The following is a 14,976-nucleotide window of genomic DNA, read 5'->3' on the forward strand; positions in this document are numbered from 1 at the left end:
GTGGCCTCTAAATGATTGCAAGCTGTTCAAAAATAGAGTTCTCACACATGAATTTTTTGAAAAAGTGACTTTTCCAATATTATCTCAATCATCCATTGTTATTCATACCGGATCTGTTTACATCCGGTAGCACGTCCCTTCAGCCTGAAGAACTTCCTTCAACTTTTCTTCTAGTGCAAGTCTTTGAGTGACAAATACATTTACATTTGTCTGAAAATATATTAAATGTCATCTCTATTCTTTAAAAAATCTTTCTCTGAATGTAGAATTCTGAATAAATAGATATTTTTTATTTCTTCTTGCACTTTGCACTTTTAAGACTTGTTTCCCTAACTTCTGGCTTTTACTGTTTCTGAAAGAAAGTTCTTGCAGGTATGTCCATTAATTAAGGGTTTTACCTGCTGATTGTGAATATTTTGCTTTTAAGTCTTTGGATTCTCTTATATTCTTTTAAAGATTGTTGATTTTATTTTCTTTTGTTTTAGTGGTCAATTTACTTCATTGAATATAAACTAGAAATTGTCTGTCTTTGATGGCAACTCAAATCTCAGCTGAGTTTTTCGCCTTAGCTGTGTAGTTTGGAATCTGCTGTGTGCTTTCATGGTTCAGGGATCATGAAGAATTTGAACAGTTTTTATACACAGAATTCGGATTCCTCTCTCTTTGGCTGACTACTTTCTGGGATCCCATCCTTACTTTGCAGTGGCTGTCGAGTGGTGCCCTGAACTCTCTCTATTTTAGGATATAAAGCCCGTGGATTTTCTGTTTAAAAGTTAGCCACCCTGTGAGGTTCTAGCTGTAGTCTGCTCTCAAAGTACAAGTCCCTTTAAAACTGGAAGACCCACATCCTTCTTCCAAGAGTCAACTCTTCTTCAGAATGTACCTGCTTTTGTTCATCCTCTAGTGCCATCAAGTAGTTAGGGAATTGGTTTGGTTTTTTGTTGTTGTTATTATCGAGGGAAGGGTTGATCTGGTAGGAGTTCAGTCCTAACAGCTCATTTGTCACTCTAAACTACTAAACCTGCAAATGTTTGATTAAAAGTTGTGTTGAGTAAGAGTATAAGGGGAGAGGAAAGAGGATGGAAGGCAGTGAAATCAAAGGATTTGACATGGGAAGGTGAACATGGCAGAACCTTTAGGGAAGTCCAGAAATCCATGTGAGTAAGAGATGGAAGGTGTTTCGCGGTCAACAGTACTGTCTAAAATGGGAGGGATACAAGAATCGTCTGCTGCTAGAGCTCTGGTTATAGAAGGAGAGCCTATGCAGGGCAGAGTGCACAAAGTTTGCTTTGTCTATTGAGACTGTCCTCAGCCTCAACATGCCCCTTTGCCTCTGCCTTAAGACCACTCTGAAGTGTTGTTACCCATTTAAAAAGACCCCACTTTCCCTTGTCCTTAATTCTGTTTATTTCCTCAACATTTTCAAGGCTTTCCCACCTAAAAAGCATGCCTTTTAACCTTAGGAAATTCGCAACATACATAATGATGAATTAATGGGAATCAGGCGAGAAGAAGAAATGGAGATGTCTGATGATGAAATAGAAGAAACAACAGAAACAAAAGAAACTGAAGAATCAGGTAAAGAAAATTCTGCTTTGCTTTATTTAACTAACACCTACTGAAAGGGATGATGCTTTAAAATAACTGGTAAGGTATGGGCACAAACCCATCAGACTGGAACCAGCTAAAAACAATCTGTGAGGCCATATAAGTACACACTGGCTGAATGTCAACTATGTGGCTACAGGACTTTTTGTAGTCTTAATTTACCCCAATTTTCCAGCATTAAAAGTAAACTTTTTATCCTAGGAGCACTGGGTATTTAGGCATCTTTGTTCTATATTTGACCTGGATTTATATGTTCTACAGTAGAAACCATAAGATGGTTTACATATAAATAGCCGAACTTTTAGGAAAAATAATTAGATATCTACATCACTTATACTTTACACCAAAATTAATAACAAATGGATTGAAGATTCAAATGACAAAATCTATATGTAGCAAAAGAAACTTTGGAAAATGTAGGAGTTGGTTATATAATTTGGGTTGAAGATCTCCAAAGATAGAAATCATAAAAGATATTTTTGATAAATGTATCTGCATAAAATTAAATATTTCTGTTTAAAACTCACAGAGTTAAAGAAACAATCTGCAAACTAAACAGAAATATCTATAATGATGAGTCTGCCTATCCACTGCTTTCCATTGTGGTTACTTGGAGGCTTATCAGAAACCAAACAAGGGTCTACAAACAGCTGTCTGGGTAAAGGTTTTTGCTTTTACCTAATCTAGTCAGGCCCTCACTGCAAGGTGATGGCCATGGTATAAGTCCCCAGAGGAACTCAAATGGCAAACCCGGTGAACAGTATAGCAAGAGCACCCTTCAATTTCATAACAAACCGTCTTGGAGGGGGGATTGCTATGGGAGAAACTAAAATCTCAGCTAAAAGACCGGTGTCTTCAGGTAGACCATCTAGATAATCTTAGCACTCTGTAGAAACAGTAGACAGGACACTGGACTAAAGTTAGAGCACAGGGAGTTCTAATCCCAGCTCTGCCTATCTTGACCTAGGAAGGACTTCTTCCTCAGTGAGCCTCAGCTTCCATGTTTATAAGAAATACATTATAAAAAACATCTTAATATAGATTTTGTAATGGTTAAGTGAATTCCTTCATTCCTTTATTAGCCATTACATTCCAAGAACTGTGCTAGACATTGGAGATATGGTAGTATACCGCCCCTACTATGTGTATGTCTGTGTGTCTGTGTGAGAGACAGAAAACAGATAGATTACAATGCAAATTAGAATTTATTGGTGTTTGCATATTGAAGTGAGCAGCTTTAGCCACTTGCGTGATCCCAGAATCTTCACTTGTTAGGAAAAAAAAATCAACATTCAGACTGTTTTTAAAGCATTCATTAGCTGTTACATCTGAATCTCCTTTATTTTTGCCATATGTTAGATCCCTAAACATATGAGTGTCCATGTATATTAAATAAACCCTTCACAATCAGTGGATAAGTAACATTTTCAGAACAGGGAACTAATAACTGCAAACACATACTATAAACTTATAGCCAGAATAAACTGAAAAATGTAATAATAATTGAACTATTCAAATGATCTAAGTGTTTAACTGAGATATTTTATAGCTGATTAATCTTTGACTTGTAGGATTGCCTCTACCTCAATGTGTGTAGTATTGTATACAGTGTTAATCCACTGTTACCCTGAAATGAATGCAGCCATAAGTTTGAGCATCCAATTGATAAATTGCTGAGTTTGAGGAGTTATTTGGGGAAGAGAGGGGTATATGGGAGATTCAGATTGAATGTACTTACTAGGGTTATATAATTGCATTTTTCTCTATATCTCTTTTGAGTTAAAAGCTGTATTGGCTACTGCACAGAATCTTATTCGTTTAGAGACTGGAAACTCCCTGACAGATCATCTTATAGCTATTTTCCTTCCTGTTCCACATGCCAGGATGCTGCTTTGTCAAATAAAGCTATCTACAATAGACTTAATGGAGCTTACCAAATAGCTTTTCTCCCAGAAGGTTTCAATTCATTTTAATTCAAGGACTTTTGTGCATTTTTCTTCCCCTCGATCGTATCTAATTTTGTTATCACATGTCTATAGTACTCAACTGCAGAAATCCTGCTCAGTAAGAGCCAATGAGCAGGGCCTCCATTTTTATCTCAATCAGCTGCATGTTTTAGTTATTGCTTGGCTCCAATTAAAAGCTTAAACAACTAGATCTCAAAGGCTTTTTTCCTCCCTCTCCATGCTACCAAACTTGAATTTCAGGAGCCTATAGCACGCTTTTAGTTATATTTATTTCCCAATGAAAGTATGAGTCAAAGCTAGCAGTCTGTTACCTTTGCTTGAAGTGCCATGAAATTTCTATTCTGTGAGATTCTCTATGCTAGCTAACCTCTATTTGTGATTCAGAACTGGAAATATTCTTGCCATGGAAGAAAGGACTGCTGTGCTCAGAGCAATGTGTTGAAGAGGGAGAATCACATCAAAGCAAATCATAATAGTGTGAAACTATTTCATTCTATTGTTAGCCATGATGGAAAGTACATGTACTCAGTAAACATAATAGCTATTCCCTTTCAGAATGTATCTTCTGCTTTCTTCACTTAAACTGCTGGTTTTCAGATTTGGGGTGTGTGTGTGTGGGTGTGTATATATGTATATATATATATATATACACACCCACACATACATATATAAATCATTGGGCAACCTTTTAAAATTCAGACTTCTGGGCTGCAGAGTCTGATTCAATAGGTCTGTAATAGAGTTTGGGAATCTAAATTTTATCAAGCATCCTGAATGATTTCTATGATCATGGTCCAGGAAGTTCATTCAGAAAACATTGACTTAGACTAATTCTCCATTGTTCTAGCCAAAGTTTTCTCTTCAGTTGGCATCCAATCTCCTTCCTTTTCTCCTCCTCCTGCTGCTGCTGCTGCTAAGTTGCTTCAGTCATGTCCAACTCTATGCGACCCCACAGACAGCCTCCTACCAGGCTCCTCTGTCCCTGGGATTCTCCAGGCAAGAACACTGGAGTGGGTTGCCATTTCCTTCTCCAATGCATGAAAGTGAAAAGTGAAAGTGAAGTCGCTCAGTCTTGTCCGACTCTTAGCAACCCTGTGGACTGCAGCCTACCAGGCTCCTCCATCCATCCCATTATTCTCACTTTAGGAGTTGATCATTTAATTAACAAGCATTATGTCATAAAAGCTGATAGGTATAAAGATGTAATATATGTAAATACACATAAAATGTAAGAAATACCACTTGGTGCTGACCTGGAAGATACTGATTAGAATGCAGCAAGGGCAAGAGATATTAGTGTGGGACAGAGTAGTCGCCATCAGTGAAAATTGATTAAGGCCTTGAAAGTGAACAAGTTTGGATGAAAGGCAAAAAAAGTAAAAACGCATCTTGATGCAGAGAGGGAAAAGGCCAAGGAGTAGAGCTTAAAGAGGGAAATAAAGATGATATGTAATAAGGGTATAAACGATTGAGTGGGCAAGATGGGTCTAAACCATGGGGGACCATGAATGCCAAGCTTAGTATAGTAGGCAATGTCACTATAAGCATGTCTCTCAATCATGGCATTTGTATGATAAAACCAACATGAATTACATATTTTAGGAGATAATTTTGGATTGAGAAAGATAAGCCAGAGACTTTTATAGGAATTGAGATATAAAATGATAAAGATTGGGACTAGTGAAGGTAACAGGAACTGAGAAAATGGTAGAAGGAAAAAACAGAGAGTATGAGATTGAAGATGCCAAGAGTCATTTGGGGGGAAATAAACTAAAATCTTGGATGCCAGATTGGATGTAGATGATGAAGAAAGGAAAGAACTCAGAATGAGCCTAGGTTTTCTAACCTGGGAGAATAGAAGGTTGGTGACTGTATTAGTTCGCTAGAGCTGCTATAACAAGTACCACAAACCAAGTGGCGTAAACAACAGAAATTTATTGTCTCACATTTCTGGAGCCTATAAATCTGAGATAAAGGCTCTGGCAGGGTTGGTTTCTTCTGAGACCTCTGAGAAAAATCTGTTTCATACTTCTCCAGCTTCTGATGGTTTGCTGGCCATCTTCAGTATTCCTTGGCTTGAAGATGCATCAGCTCAATCTCTTCCTGTTCACATGGTATTTCCCCTGTGTGTATGTCTGTCTCTGTGCCTGAATTTCCTCTTTCCATAAAGACACAAGTCATATAAATCTATAAGCCTGACCTAATGACCTCATTTTAACTTGATTACTTCTGTAAAGATCCTGTTTCCAAATAAGGTCACATTCTGAGGGCTGCAACATATCTTTTTTAGGAGAAGAAATTCAATGCATAACAGCAGAACCGATAGAAATGGACTGATGGATGGGACTTCTTTGCAGAATATAATGAGATCAGCTTCAGATAGTAGGTTGTTGCCATGCTGTGCTCAGTCGCTAAGTCTTGTCCAATCCTTTTGTGACCCCACAGACTGTAGTCCACCAAGCTCCTCTGTCCGAGGGATTTTTCAGGCAAGAATACTGAAGTGGATTTCCAGGGGATCTTCCCAACCCAGGGATCTAACTCACATCTCTTATGTCTCCTGCATTGCAGGTGGATTCTTTACTGCTGAGCCAGTACATAGTCATTGTTCAGTCACTAAGTAATATCTAACTCTTTGCAACCCCATGGACTGCAGCACAGCTGGCTTCCCTGTCCTTCACCATCTCCCAGAGTTTGCTCAAACTCATGTCCATTGAGTTGGTGATTCCATCCAACCATCTCATCCTCTGTCACCCCCTTCTCCTCCCGCCTTCAATCTTTCCCAGCATCAGGGTCTTTTCAAGTGAGTCAGTTCTTTCCATCAGGTGGCCAAAGTACTAGAGCATCAGCATCAGTTCCCCATGGACTTCAGCCTGCCAGGTTCCTCTGTCTATGGAATTCTCCAGGCAAGAAGACAGGAGTGGGTTGCCATTCCCTTCTCCAGAGGTTCTTCCCGACCCAGGGATTGAACCCGAGTTTCCTGCATTTCAGGCAGATTCTTTACTGTCTGAGCCACCAGGGAAGCCCAGTAGGTAGTTAGAAGATAAACATAAATGATTTGTATACAAATCAGGGTTGAAAAAAGTAGAAGGAATAGAAGATAGTATTGATAGTACAAAGGTGTTGGCTGAAGTCTGGAGGATATAAATAAATGAATGTGAAAGACAAGTGGAAAGAAGAGCAAAGGACTGAATACAGAACTTTGAGAACTACCCACAGTAAGGAAGAAGTAAAGGAAGAGGAATTTGCAGAAGACTTAGAAAGAGAACAGTCTGAGAAGCTGGAAGAAAACTAGAAAAGCTTTGGATTATAGAAGCCACAAGAAGAATTTATAGAAGTAAGGAATAAATAACATTAGCAGATATTATGAAGAAGAAAGGGTAACACTGTTGAGCAAGAGCTATTTTAGTAGAGTGATAGAGGTAGGGGCCAGAACATATGACAATAAGGAGAGAAAGTGGGCAAAGACCACAGGTCCCAAAGCTGGTAATGGTGGTGGTGTAGTCATTAAGTTATGTCCGACTCTTGCGACCCTGTGGACCATAGCCCACCAGGCACCTCTGTCCATGAGATTCTGAAGGTAAGAATATTGGAGTGGGTTGCCATGCCCTCCTCCAGGGGATCTTCCTGACCCAGAGATTGAATCCAGGTCTCCTGCTTTGCAGGCAGATTCTTTACCGACCGTCACCAGGAAAGCCCACGAAGTTGGGTATTGAGCAAAAGCAAATACAGGCTTTTTAAATGGGGACTATAAGTGATGACAAAGTTGAAGTTAAGTTGTTGTTTATCATTCAGTAGAAGAGAAGGAGGCCATGGAGAGTGTGAAGTTAAAAATGCTTGTGAATGAAAGAGTACTTATGGATAATTATGGAAGTGAAATCCTAGAGAAGAGTAATGTGAAGTGATCTGATTTCAAATGAAGTTTGCTTTAGAGAGGGGAGAACCCTCTTCCTCTGAGATAAGATAAATGAAGCTAAAAGTATATATGCAGCCCATATAGCAAGAGATTGGTCATCTATGGATAAGACAAATGACTTGGAACAGAGACCATGAGGAGAGAGGAGCAGATCTGTAATAAGTACTCTGGGCAGTATGGAAGGAAGAAATCAGTGAGAGGTGAGCGATCCATCAGCAAGGGCCAGCATGAGTCTCTATCGACTAGAACTGCCCAGCTCTGCAACTTCCCATAAAAGTCCTCTGCAGCACAGGATAACTAGCAGAGCAAGTTGAGTTAAGTGACCAGGAGTTAGGAATTGACATGGTAAACCTGATCAAAGGTTTTCAGGTAAGTGAAGGAATAAGAATTACTGAGGAGTATGCGGCAGAATCTGTTTAGTCAGAAAGCAAATAGTAGACTGGGTGAAGTTGGCCACTCCAGGACATAAAGATCCCAGCAAGGAAAAAGATCAGAGTCTCAGAGCGATGAGGGACCATGACATAACTGATAGATGAACACACTGTGTTTAAGAGGGGAGTGTAGAGATCTCAGAGGAGAAACAATGAAATCCCAAGTGTGTCCATGCTGGCAAAAGTCTGATTGAAGTACTGACCTGCAGAGAAAAGAAAAGCAAGGCTTTTTTTTTTTTAATTGGAGGCTAATTACTTTACAATATTGTATTGGTTTTGCCATACATCAGCATGAATCCGCCACAGGTGTACACGTGCTCCCAATCCTGAACCCCCCCCCACCTCCCTCCCCATACCATCCCTCTGGGTCATCCCAGTGCACCAGCCCCAAGCATCCTGTATCCTGCATTGAACCTGGACTGGTGATTCATTTCTTATATGATATTATACATGTTTCAATGCCATTCTCCTAAATCATCCCACCCTCTCCCTCTCCCACAGAGTCCAAAAGACTATTATATATATCTGTGTCTGTTTTGCTGTCTCGCATACAGGGTTATCGTTGCCATCTTTCTAAATTCCATATATATGCGTTAGTATACTGCATTGGTGTTTTTCTTTCTGGCTTACTTCACTCTGTATAATCGGCTCCAGTTTCATCCACCTCATTAGAACTGATTCAAATGTATTCTTTTTAATGGCTGAGTAATATTCCATTGTGTATATGTACCACAGCTTTCTTATCCATTCATCTGCTGATGGACATCTAGGTTTGCTTCCATGTCCTGGCTATTATAAACAGTGCTGCGATGAACATTGGGGTACACATGTCTCTTTCAACTCTGGTTTCCTTGGTGTGTATGCCCAACAGTGGGATTGCTGGGTCAGAAGGCAGTTCTATTTCCAGTTTTTTAAGGAATCTCCACACTGTTCTCCATAGTGGCTGTACTAGTTTGCATTCCCACCAACAGTGTAAGAGGGTTCCCTTTTCTCCACACCCTTTCCAGCATTTATTGCTTGTAGACTTTTGGATCACAGCCATTCTGACTGGCATGAAATGGTACCTCATAGTGGTTTTGATTTGCATTTCTCTGATAATGAGTGATGTTGAGCATCTTTTCATGTGTTTGTTAGCCATCTGTATGTCTTCTTTGGAGAAATGTCTATTTAGTTCTTTGGCCCATTTTTTGATTGGGCCGTTTATTTTTCTGGAATTGAGCTGCAGGAGTTGTTTGTATATTTCTGAGATTTGTTGTTTGTCAGTTGCTTCATTTGCTATTATTTTCTCCCATTCTGAAGGCTGTCTTTTCACCTTGCTTATAGTTTCTTTTGTTGTGCAGAATCTTTTAAGTTTAATTAGGTCCCATTTGTTTATTTTTGCTCTTATTCCAATATTCTGGGAGGTGGGTCACAGAGGATCCTGCTGTGATTTATGTCAGAGAGTGTTTTGCCTATGTTCTCCTCTAAGAGTTTTATAGTTTCTGGTCTTACATTTAGATCTTTAATCCGTTTTGAGTTTATTTTTGTGTATGGTGTTAAAAAGTATTCTAGTTTCACTCTTTTACACGTGGTTGACCAGTTTTCCCAGCACCACTTGTTAAAGAGATTGTCTTTTCTCCATTGTATATTCTTGCCTCCTTTGTCAAAGATAAGGTGTCCATAGGTGCGTGGACTTATCTCTGGGCTTTCTATTTTGTTCCATGGGTCTATATTTCTGTCTTTGTGCCACTACCGTACTGTCTTGATGACTGTAGCTTTGTAGTAGAGCCTGAAGTCAGGCAGGTTGATTCCTCCAGTTCCATTCTTCTTTCTCAAGATTGCTTTGGCTATTCGTGGTTTTTTGTATTTCCATACAAATTGTGAAATTTTTTGTTCTAGCTCTGTGAAAAATACCGTTGGTAGCTTGATAGGGATTGCACTGAATCTATAGATTGCTTTGGGTAGTATACTCATTTTCACTATATTGATTCTTCCAATCCATGAACATGGTATATTTCTCCATCTATTAGTGTCCTCTTTCATTTCCTTCACCAGTGTTTTATAGTTTTCTATATATAGGTCTTTAGTTTCTTTAGGTAGATATATTCCTAAGTATTTTATTCTTTCCGTTGCAATGGTGAATCGAATTGTTTCCTTAATTTCTCTATTTTCTCATTATTAGTGTATAGGAATGCAAGGGATTTCTGTGTGTTGATTTTATATCCTGCAACTTTACTATAGTCATTGATTAGCTCTAGTAATTTTCTGATGGAGTCTTTAGGATTTTCAATGTAGAGGATCATATCATCTGGAAACAGTGAGAGTTTTACTTCTTCTTTTCCAGTTTGGATTCCTTTTATTTCTTTTTCTGCTCTGATTGCTATGGCCAAAACTTCCAGAACTATGTTGAATAGTAGTGGTGAAAGTGGGCACCCTTGTCTTGTTCCTGACTTTAGGGGAAATGCTTTCAATTTTTCACCATTGAGGATAATGTTTGCTGTGGGTTTGTCATATATAGCTTTTATTATGTTGAGGTATGTTCCTTCTATTCTTGCTTTCTGGAGAGTTTTTATCATAAACGGATGTTGAATTTTGTCAAAAGCTTTCTCTGCGTCTATTGAGATAATCATATGGCTTTTATTTTTCAATTTGTTAAGGTGGTGTATTACACTGATTGATTTGCAGATATTGAAGAATCCTTGCATCCCTGGGATAAAGCCCACTTGGTCATGGTGTATGATCTTTTTAATGTGTTGTTGGATTCTGATTGCTAGAATTTTGTTAAGGATTTTTGCATCTATGTTCATCAGTGATATTGGCCTGTAGTTTTCTTTTTTTTGTGGCATCTTTTTCAGGTTTTGGTATTAGGGTGATGGTGGCCTCATAAATGAGTTTGGAAGTTTACCTTCCTCTGCAATTTTCTGGAAGAGTTTGAGTAGGATAGGTGTTAGCTCTTCTCTAAATTTTTGGTAGAATTCAGCTGTGAAGCCGTCTGGACCTGGGCTTTTGTTTGCTGGAAGATTTCTGATTACAGTTTCAATTTCCGTGCTTGTGATGGGTCTGTTAAGATTTTCTATTTCTTCCTGGTTCAGTTTTGGAAAGTTGTACTTTTCTAAGAATTTGTCCAGTTCTTCCATGTTATCCATTTTATTGAGATATAGCTGCTGATAGTAGTCTCCTATGATCCTTTGTATTTCTGTGTTGTCTGTTGTGATCTCTCCATTTTCATTTCTAATTTTATTGATTTCATTTTTCTCCCTTTGTTTCTTGATGAGTCTGGCTAATGGTTTGTCAATTTTATGTATCCTTTCAAAGAACCAGCTTTTGTCTTTGTTGATTTTTGCTACGGTCTCTTTTGTTTCTTTTGCATTTATTTCTGCCCTAATTTTTAAGATTTCTTTCCTTCTACTAACCCAGGGGTTCTTAATTTCTTCCTTTTCTAGTTGCTTTAGGTGTGGAGTTAGGTTATTTATTTGACTTTTTTCTTGTTTCTTGAGGTATGCCTGTATTGCTATGAACTCTCCCCCTTAGTACTGCTTTTACAGTGTCCCACAGGTTTTGTGTTGTTGTGTTTTCATTTTCATTCGTTTCTATGCATATTTTGATTTCTTCTGTGATTTATTGGTTATTCAGCAGCATGTTGTTCAGCCTCCATATGTTGGAATTTTTAATAGTTTTTCTCCTGTAATTGAGATCTAATCTTACTGCATTGTGGTCAGAAAAGATGCTTGGAATGATTTCAATTTTTCTGAATTTACCAAGGCTAGATTTATGGCCCAGGATGTGATCTATCCTGGAGAAGTTTCCGTGTGCACTTGAGGAAAAGGTGAAATTCATTGTTTTGGGCTGAAATGTCCTCTAGATATCAAGTAGGTCTAACTGGTCTAGTGTGTCATTTAAAGTTTGTGTTTCCTTGTTAATTTTCTGTTTAGTTGATATATCCATAGGTGTGAGTGGGGTATTAAAGTCTCCCACTACTACTGTGTTACTGTTAATTTCCCCTTTCATACCTGTTAGCATTTGTCTTACATATGGTGGTGCTCCTATGTTGGGTGCATATATATTTATAATTGTTATATCTTCTTGGATTGATCCTTTGATCATTATGTAGTGTCCTTCTTTGTCTCTTTTCACAGCCTTTGTTTTAAAGTCTATTTTATCTGATATGAGTATTGCTACTCCTGATTTCTTTTGGTCTCTATTTGCATAGAACATCTTTTTCCAGCCCTTCACTTTCAGTCTGTATGTGTCCCTTGTTTTGAGGTGGGTCTCTTGTAAACAACATATATAGGGGTCTTGTTTTTGTATCTATTCAGCCAGTCTTTGTCTTTTGGTTGGGGCATTCAACCATTTACGTTTAAGGTAACTATTGATAAATATGATCCCGTTGCCATTTACTTTATTGTTTTGGGTTCGAGTTTATACACCCTTTTTGTGTTTCCTGTCTAGAGAAGATCCTTTAGCATTTGTTGGAGAGCTGGTTTGCTGGTGCTAAATTCTCTCAGCTTTTGCTTGTCTGTAAAGCTTTTGATTTCTCCTTCATATTTAATGAGATCCTTGCTGGGTACAGTAATCTGGGCTGTAGGTTATTTTCTTTCATCACATTAAGTATGTCTTGCCATTCCCTCCTGGCTTGAAGAGTTTCTATTGAGACATCAGCTGTTATCCTTATGGGAATCCCCTTGTGTATTATTTGTTGTTTTCCCTTGTTGCTTTTAATATTTGTTGTTTGTGTTTGATCTTTGTTAATTTTATTAATATGTGTCTTTGGGTGTTTCGCCTTGGGTTTATCCTGTTTGGGACTCTCTGGGTTTCTTGGACTTGGGTGATTATTTCCTTCCCCATTTTAGGGAAGTTTTCAACTATTATCTCCTCAAGTATTTTCTCATGGTCTTTCTTTTTGTCTTCTTCTTCTGGGACTCCTATGATTCGAATGTTGGAGCGTTTAATATTGTCCTGGAGGTCTCTGAAATTGTCCTCATTTCTTTTAATTCGTATTTCTTTTTTCCTCTCTGATTCATTTACTTCTACCATTCTATCTTCTACTTCGCTAATCCTGTCTTCTGCCTCCGTTATTCTACTATTTGTTGCCTCCAGAGTGTTTTTGATCTCATATATTGCATTATTTATTATATATTGACTCTTTTTTATTTCTTCTAGGTCCTTGTTAAACCTATCTTGCATCTTCTCAGTCCTTGTCTCCAGGCTATTTATCTGTGATTCCGTTTTTATTTCGAGATTTTGGATCCTTTTCCCTATCATTATTCGAAAATCTTTATCAGGTAGATTCCCTATCTCTTCCTCTTTTGTTTGGTTTGGTGGGCATTTATCCTGTTCCTTTACCTGCTGGGTATTCCTCTGCCTCTTCATCTTGTTTATATTACTGCGTTTGGGGTGGCCTTTCTATATTCTCGCAGTTTGTGGAGTTCTCTTTATTGTGGAGTTTCCTCGCTTTGGGTGGGGTTGTATGGGTGGCTTGTCAAGGTTTCCTGGTTAGGGAAGCCTGTGTCGGTGTTCTGGTGGGTGGAGCTGGATTTCTTCTCTCTGGAGTGCAATGAAGTGTCCAGTAATGAGTTATGAAATGTCAATGGTTTTGGAGTAACTTTGGGCAGCCTGTATATTGAAACTCAGGTCTGTGTTCCTGTGTTGCTGGAGAATTTGCATGGTATGTCTTGCTCTTTAACTTGCTGGCCCTTGGATGGTGCTTGGTTTCAGTGTAGGTATGGAGGCATTTGATGACCTCCTATCGATTAATGTTCCCTGGAGTCAGGAGTTCTCTGATGTTCTCAGGATTTGGACTTAAGCCTCCTGCTTCTGGTTTTCAGTCTTATTTTTACAGTAGCCTCAAGACTTCTCCTTCTATACAGCACCGTTGATAATACATCTAGGTTAAAGATGAAAAGTTTCTCCTCAATGAGGGACACCCAGAGAGGTTCACAGAGTTACATGGAGAAGAGAAGAGGGAGGAGGGAGTTAGAGGTGACCCGAATGAGATGAGGTGGAATCAAAAGAGGAGAGAGCAAGCTAGCCAGTAATCACTTCCTTATGTGTGCTCCACATTCTGGACCGCTCAGAGATGTTCACAGAGTTATACAGAGAAGAGAAGAGGGAGGAAGGAGACAGAGGTGTCCAGGAGGATAAAAGGGGGGAATGAAAAGGAGAGAGACAGATCCAGCCAGTAATCAGTTCCCTATGTGTTCTCCACCATCTGGAACACACAGAGATTCACAGAGTTGCGTAGAGAAGAGAAGGGGGAGGAAGGATACAGAGGCGACCTGGTGGAGAAAAAGGAGAGTCCAAAGGAGGAGAGAGCAGTCAAGCCAGTAATCTCACTCCCAAGTAAAAATGGGTACTGAAGATTGGGTTTTTAAAGGTACAAAATTGATAACAAATACCAAAAAGCAAAGATTAAAAATCTAGAATAGAGGTTGGATTTTCAAAAATACAATATTAAAGAAAAAGAAGAAAAAAAAAGTCACAAAATTATTAAAAATATATATATATATATATATATATGAAGTTTGCTTTAAAAAATTTAAAAATACTTTTTTTTTTGAAAAGTAATAGTAGGTTATAAAAATGAAAATTAAAGGAGTAATAGAGGACTTAAAATTTTTTAAAAGTTAAAAAAAAATAATGATCATAAAAATGGTAAAAATATATCTAGGACTTTCTCTGGTGGTGTTGTGGGCAGTGTGGGGTCAGTTCATTTTCGGATAGTTCCTTGGTCCGGCTTATATTTCTCAAGATCTATAGGCCCCTTCCTATCCAGTTGGTACTAACTACAGGGTTTTAATCTATTGCACCTGTCACTTCCAAGGCACATCCCTCTGTTTTAGCTTCTTCTGTTTGCTGGTCTCTTCAGTGTCTGATTTCCGCCCTGACACAAGGAGGGCTGGTGGTGGACATTTTTTTTAGGCTCACTTGTTCAGTCGCACTGTGGGGAGGGAGGGACGCTGCAAACAAATAACACTAGCGTGTGCTCGCAGTGTCTCAGCCACACTGAGCCTGCCCTTGTTCATGGAGCGTGTGCCCTCCCTGCCCACACAGCTCACGCTGTAGGTTGCTCTGCCGGGAA

General features: G+C 38.8%; 1 protein-coding gene across 4 annotated transcripts in view; it reads left to right on the top strand.

Annotated features, from left to right (window-relative positions):
- ENOX2 (ecto-NOX disulfide-thiol exchanger 2) overlaps positions 1–14,976 on the top strand; it is a 175,820-nt gene that overhangs the window by 134,894 nt on the left and 25,950 nt on the right. For all 4 annotated transcript variants that reach the window (XM_005907902.3, XM_070365802.1, XM_070365803.1 and 1 more), the window contains exon 8: positions 1,464–1,578. In XM_005907902.3, coding sequence (XP_005907964.2) covers positions 1,464–1,578 — 115 coding nt within the window. The remainder of the gene's footprint in view (positions 1–1,463; positions 1,579–14,976) is intronic.

Source organism: Bos mutus, chromosome X (assembly GCF_027580195.1).
Source record: "Bos mutus isolate GX-2022 chromosome X, NWIPB_WYAK_1.1, whole genome shotgun sequence".
NCBI lineage: Eukaryota > Metazoa > Chordata > Mammalia > Artiodactyla > Bovidae > Bos > Bos mutus.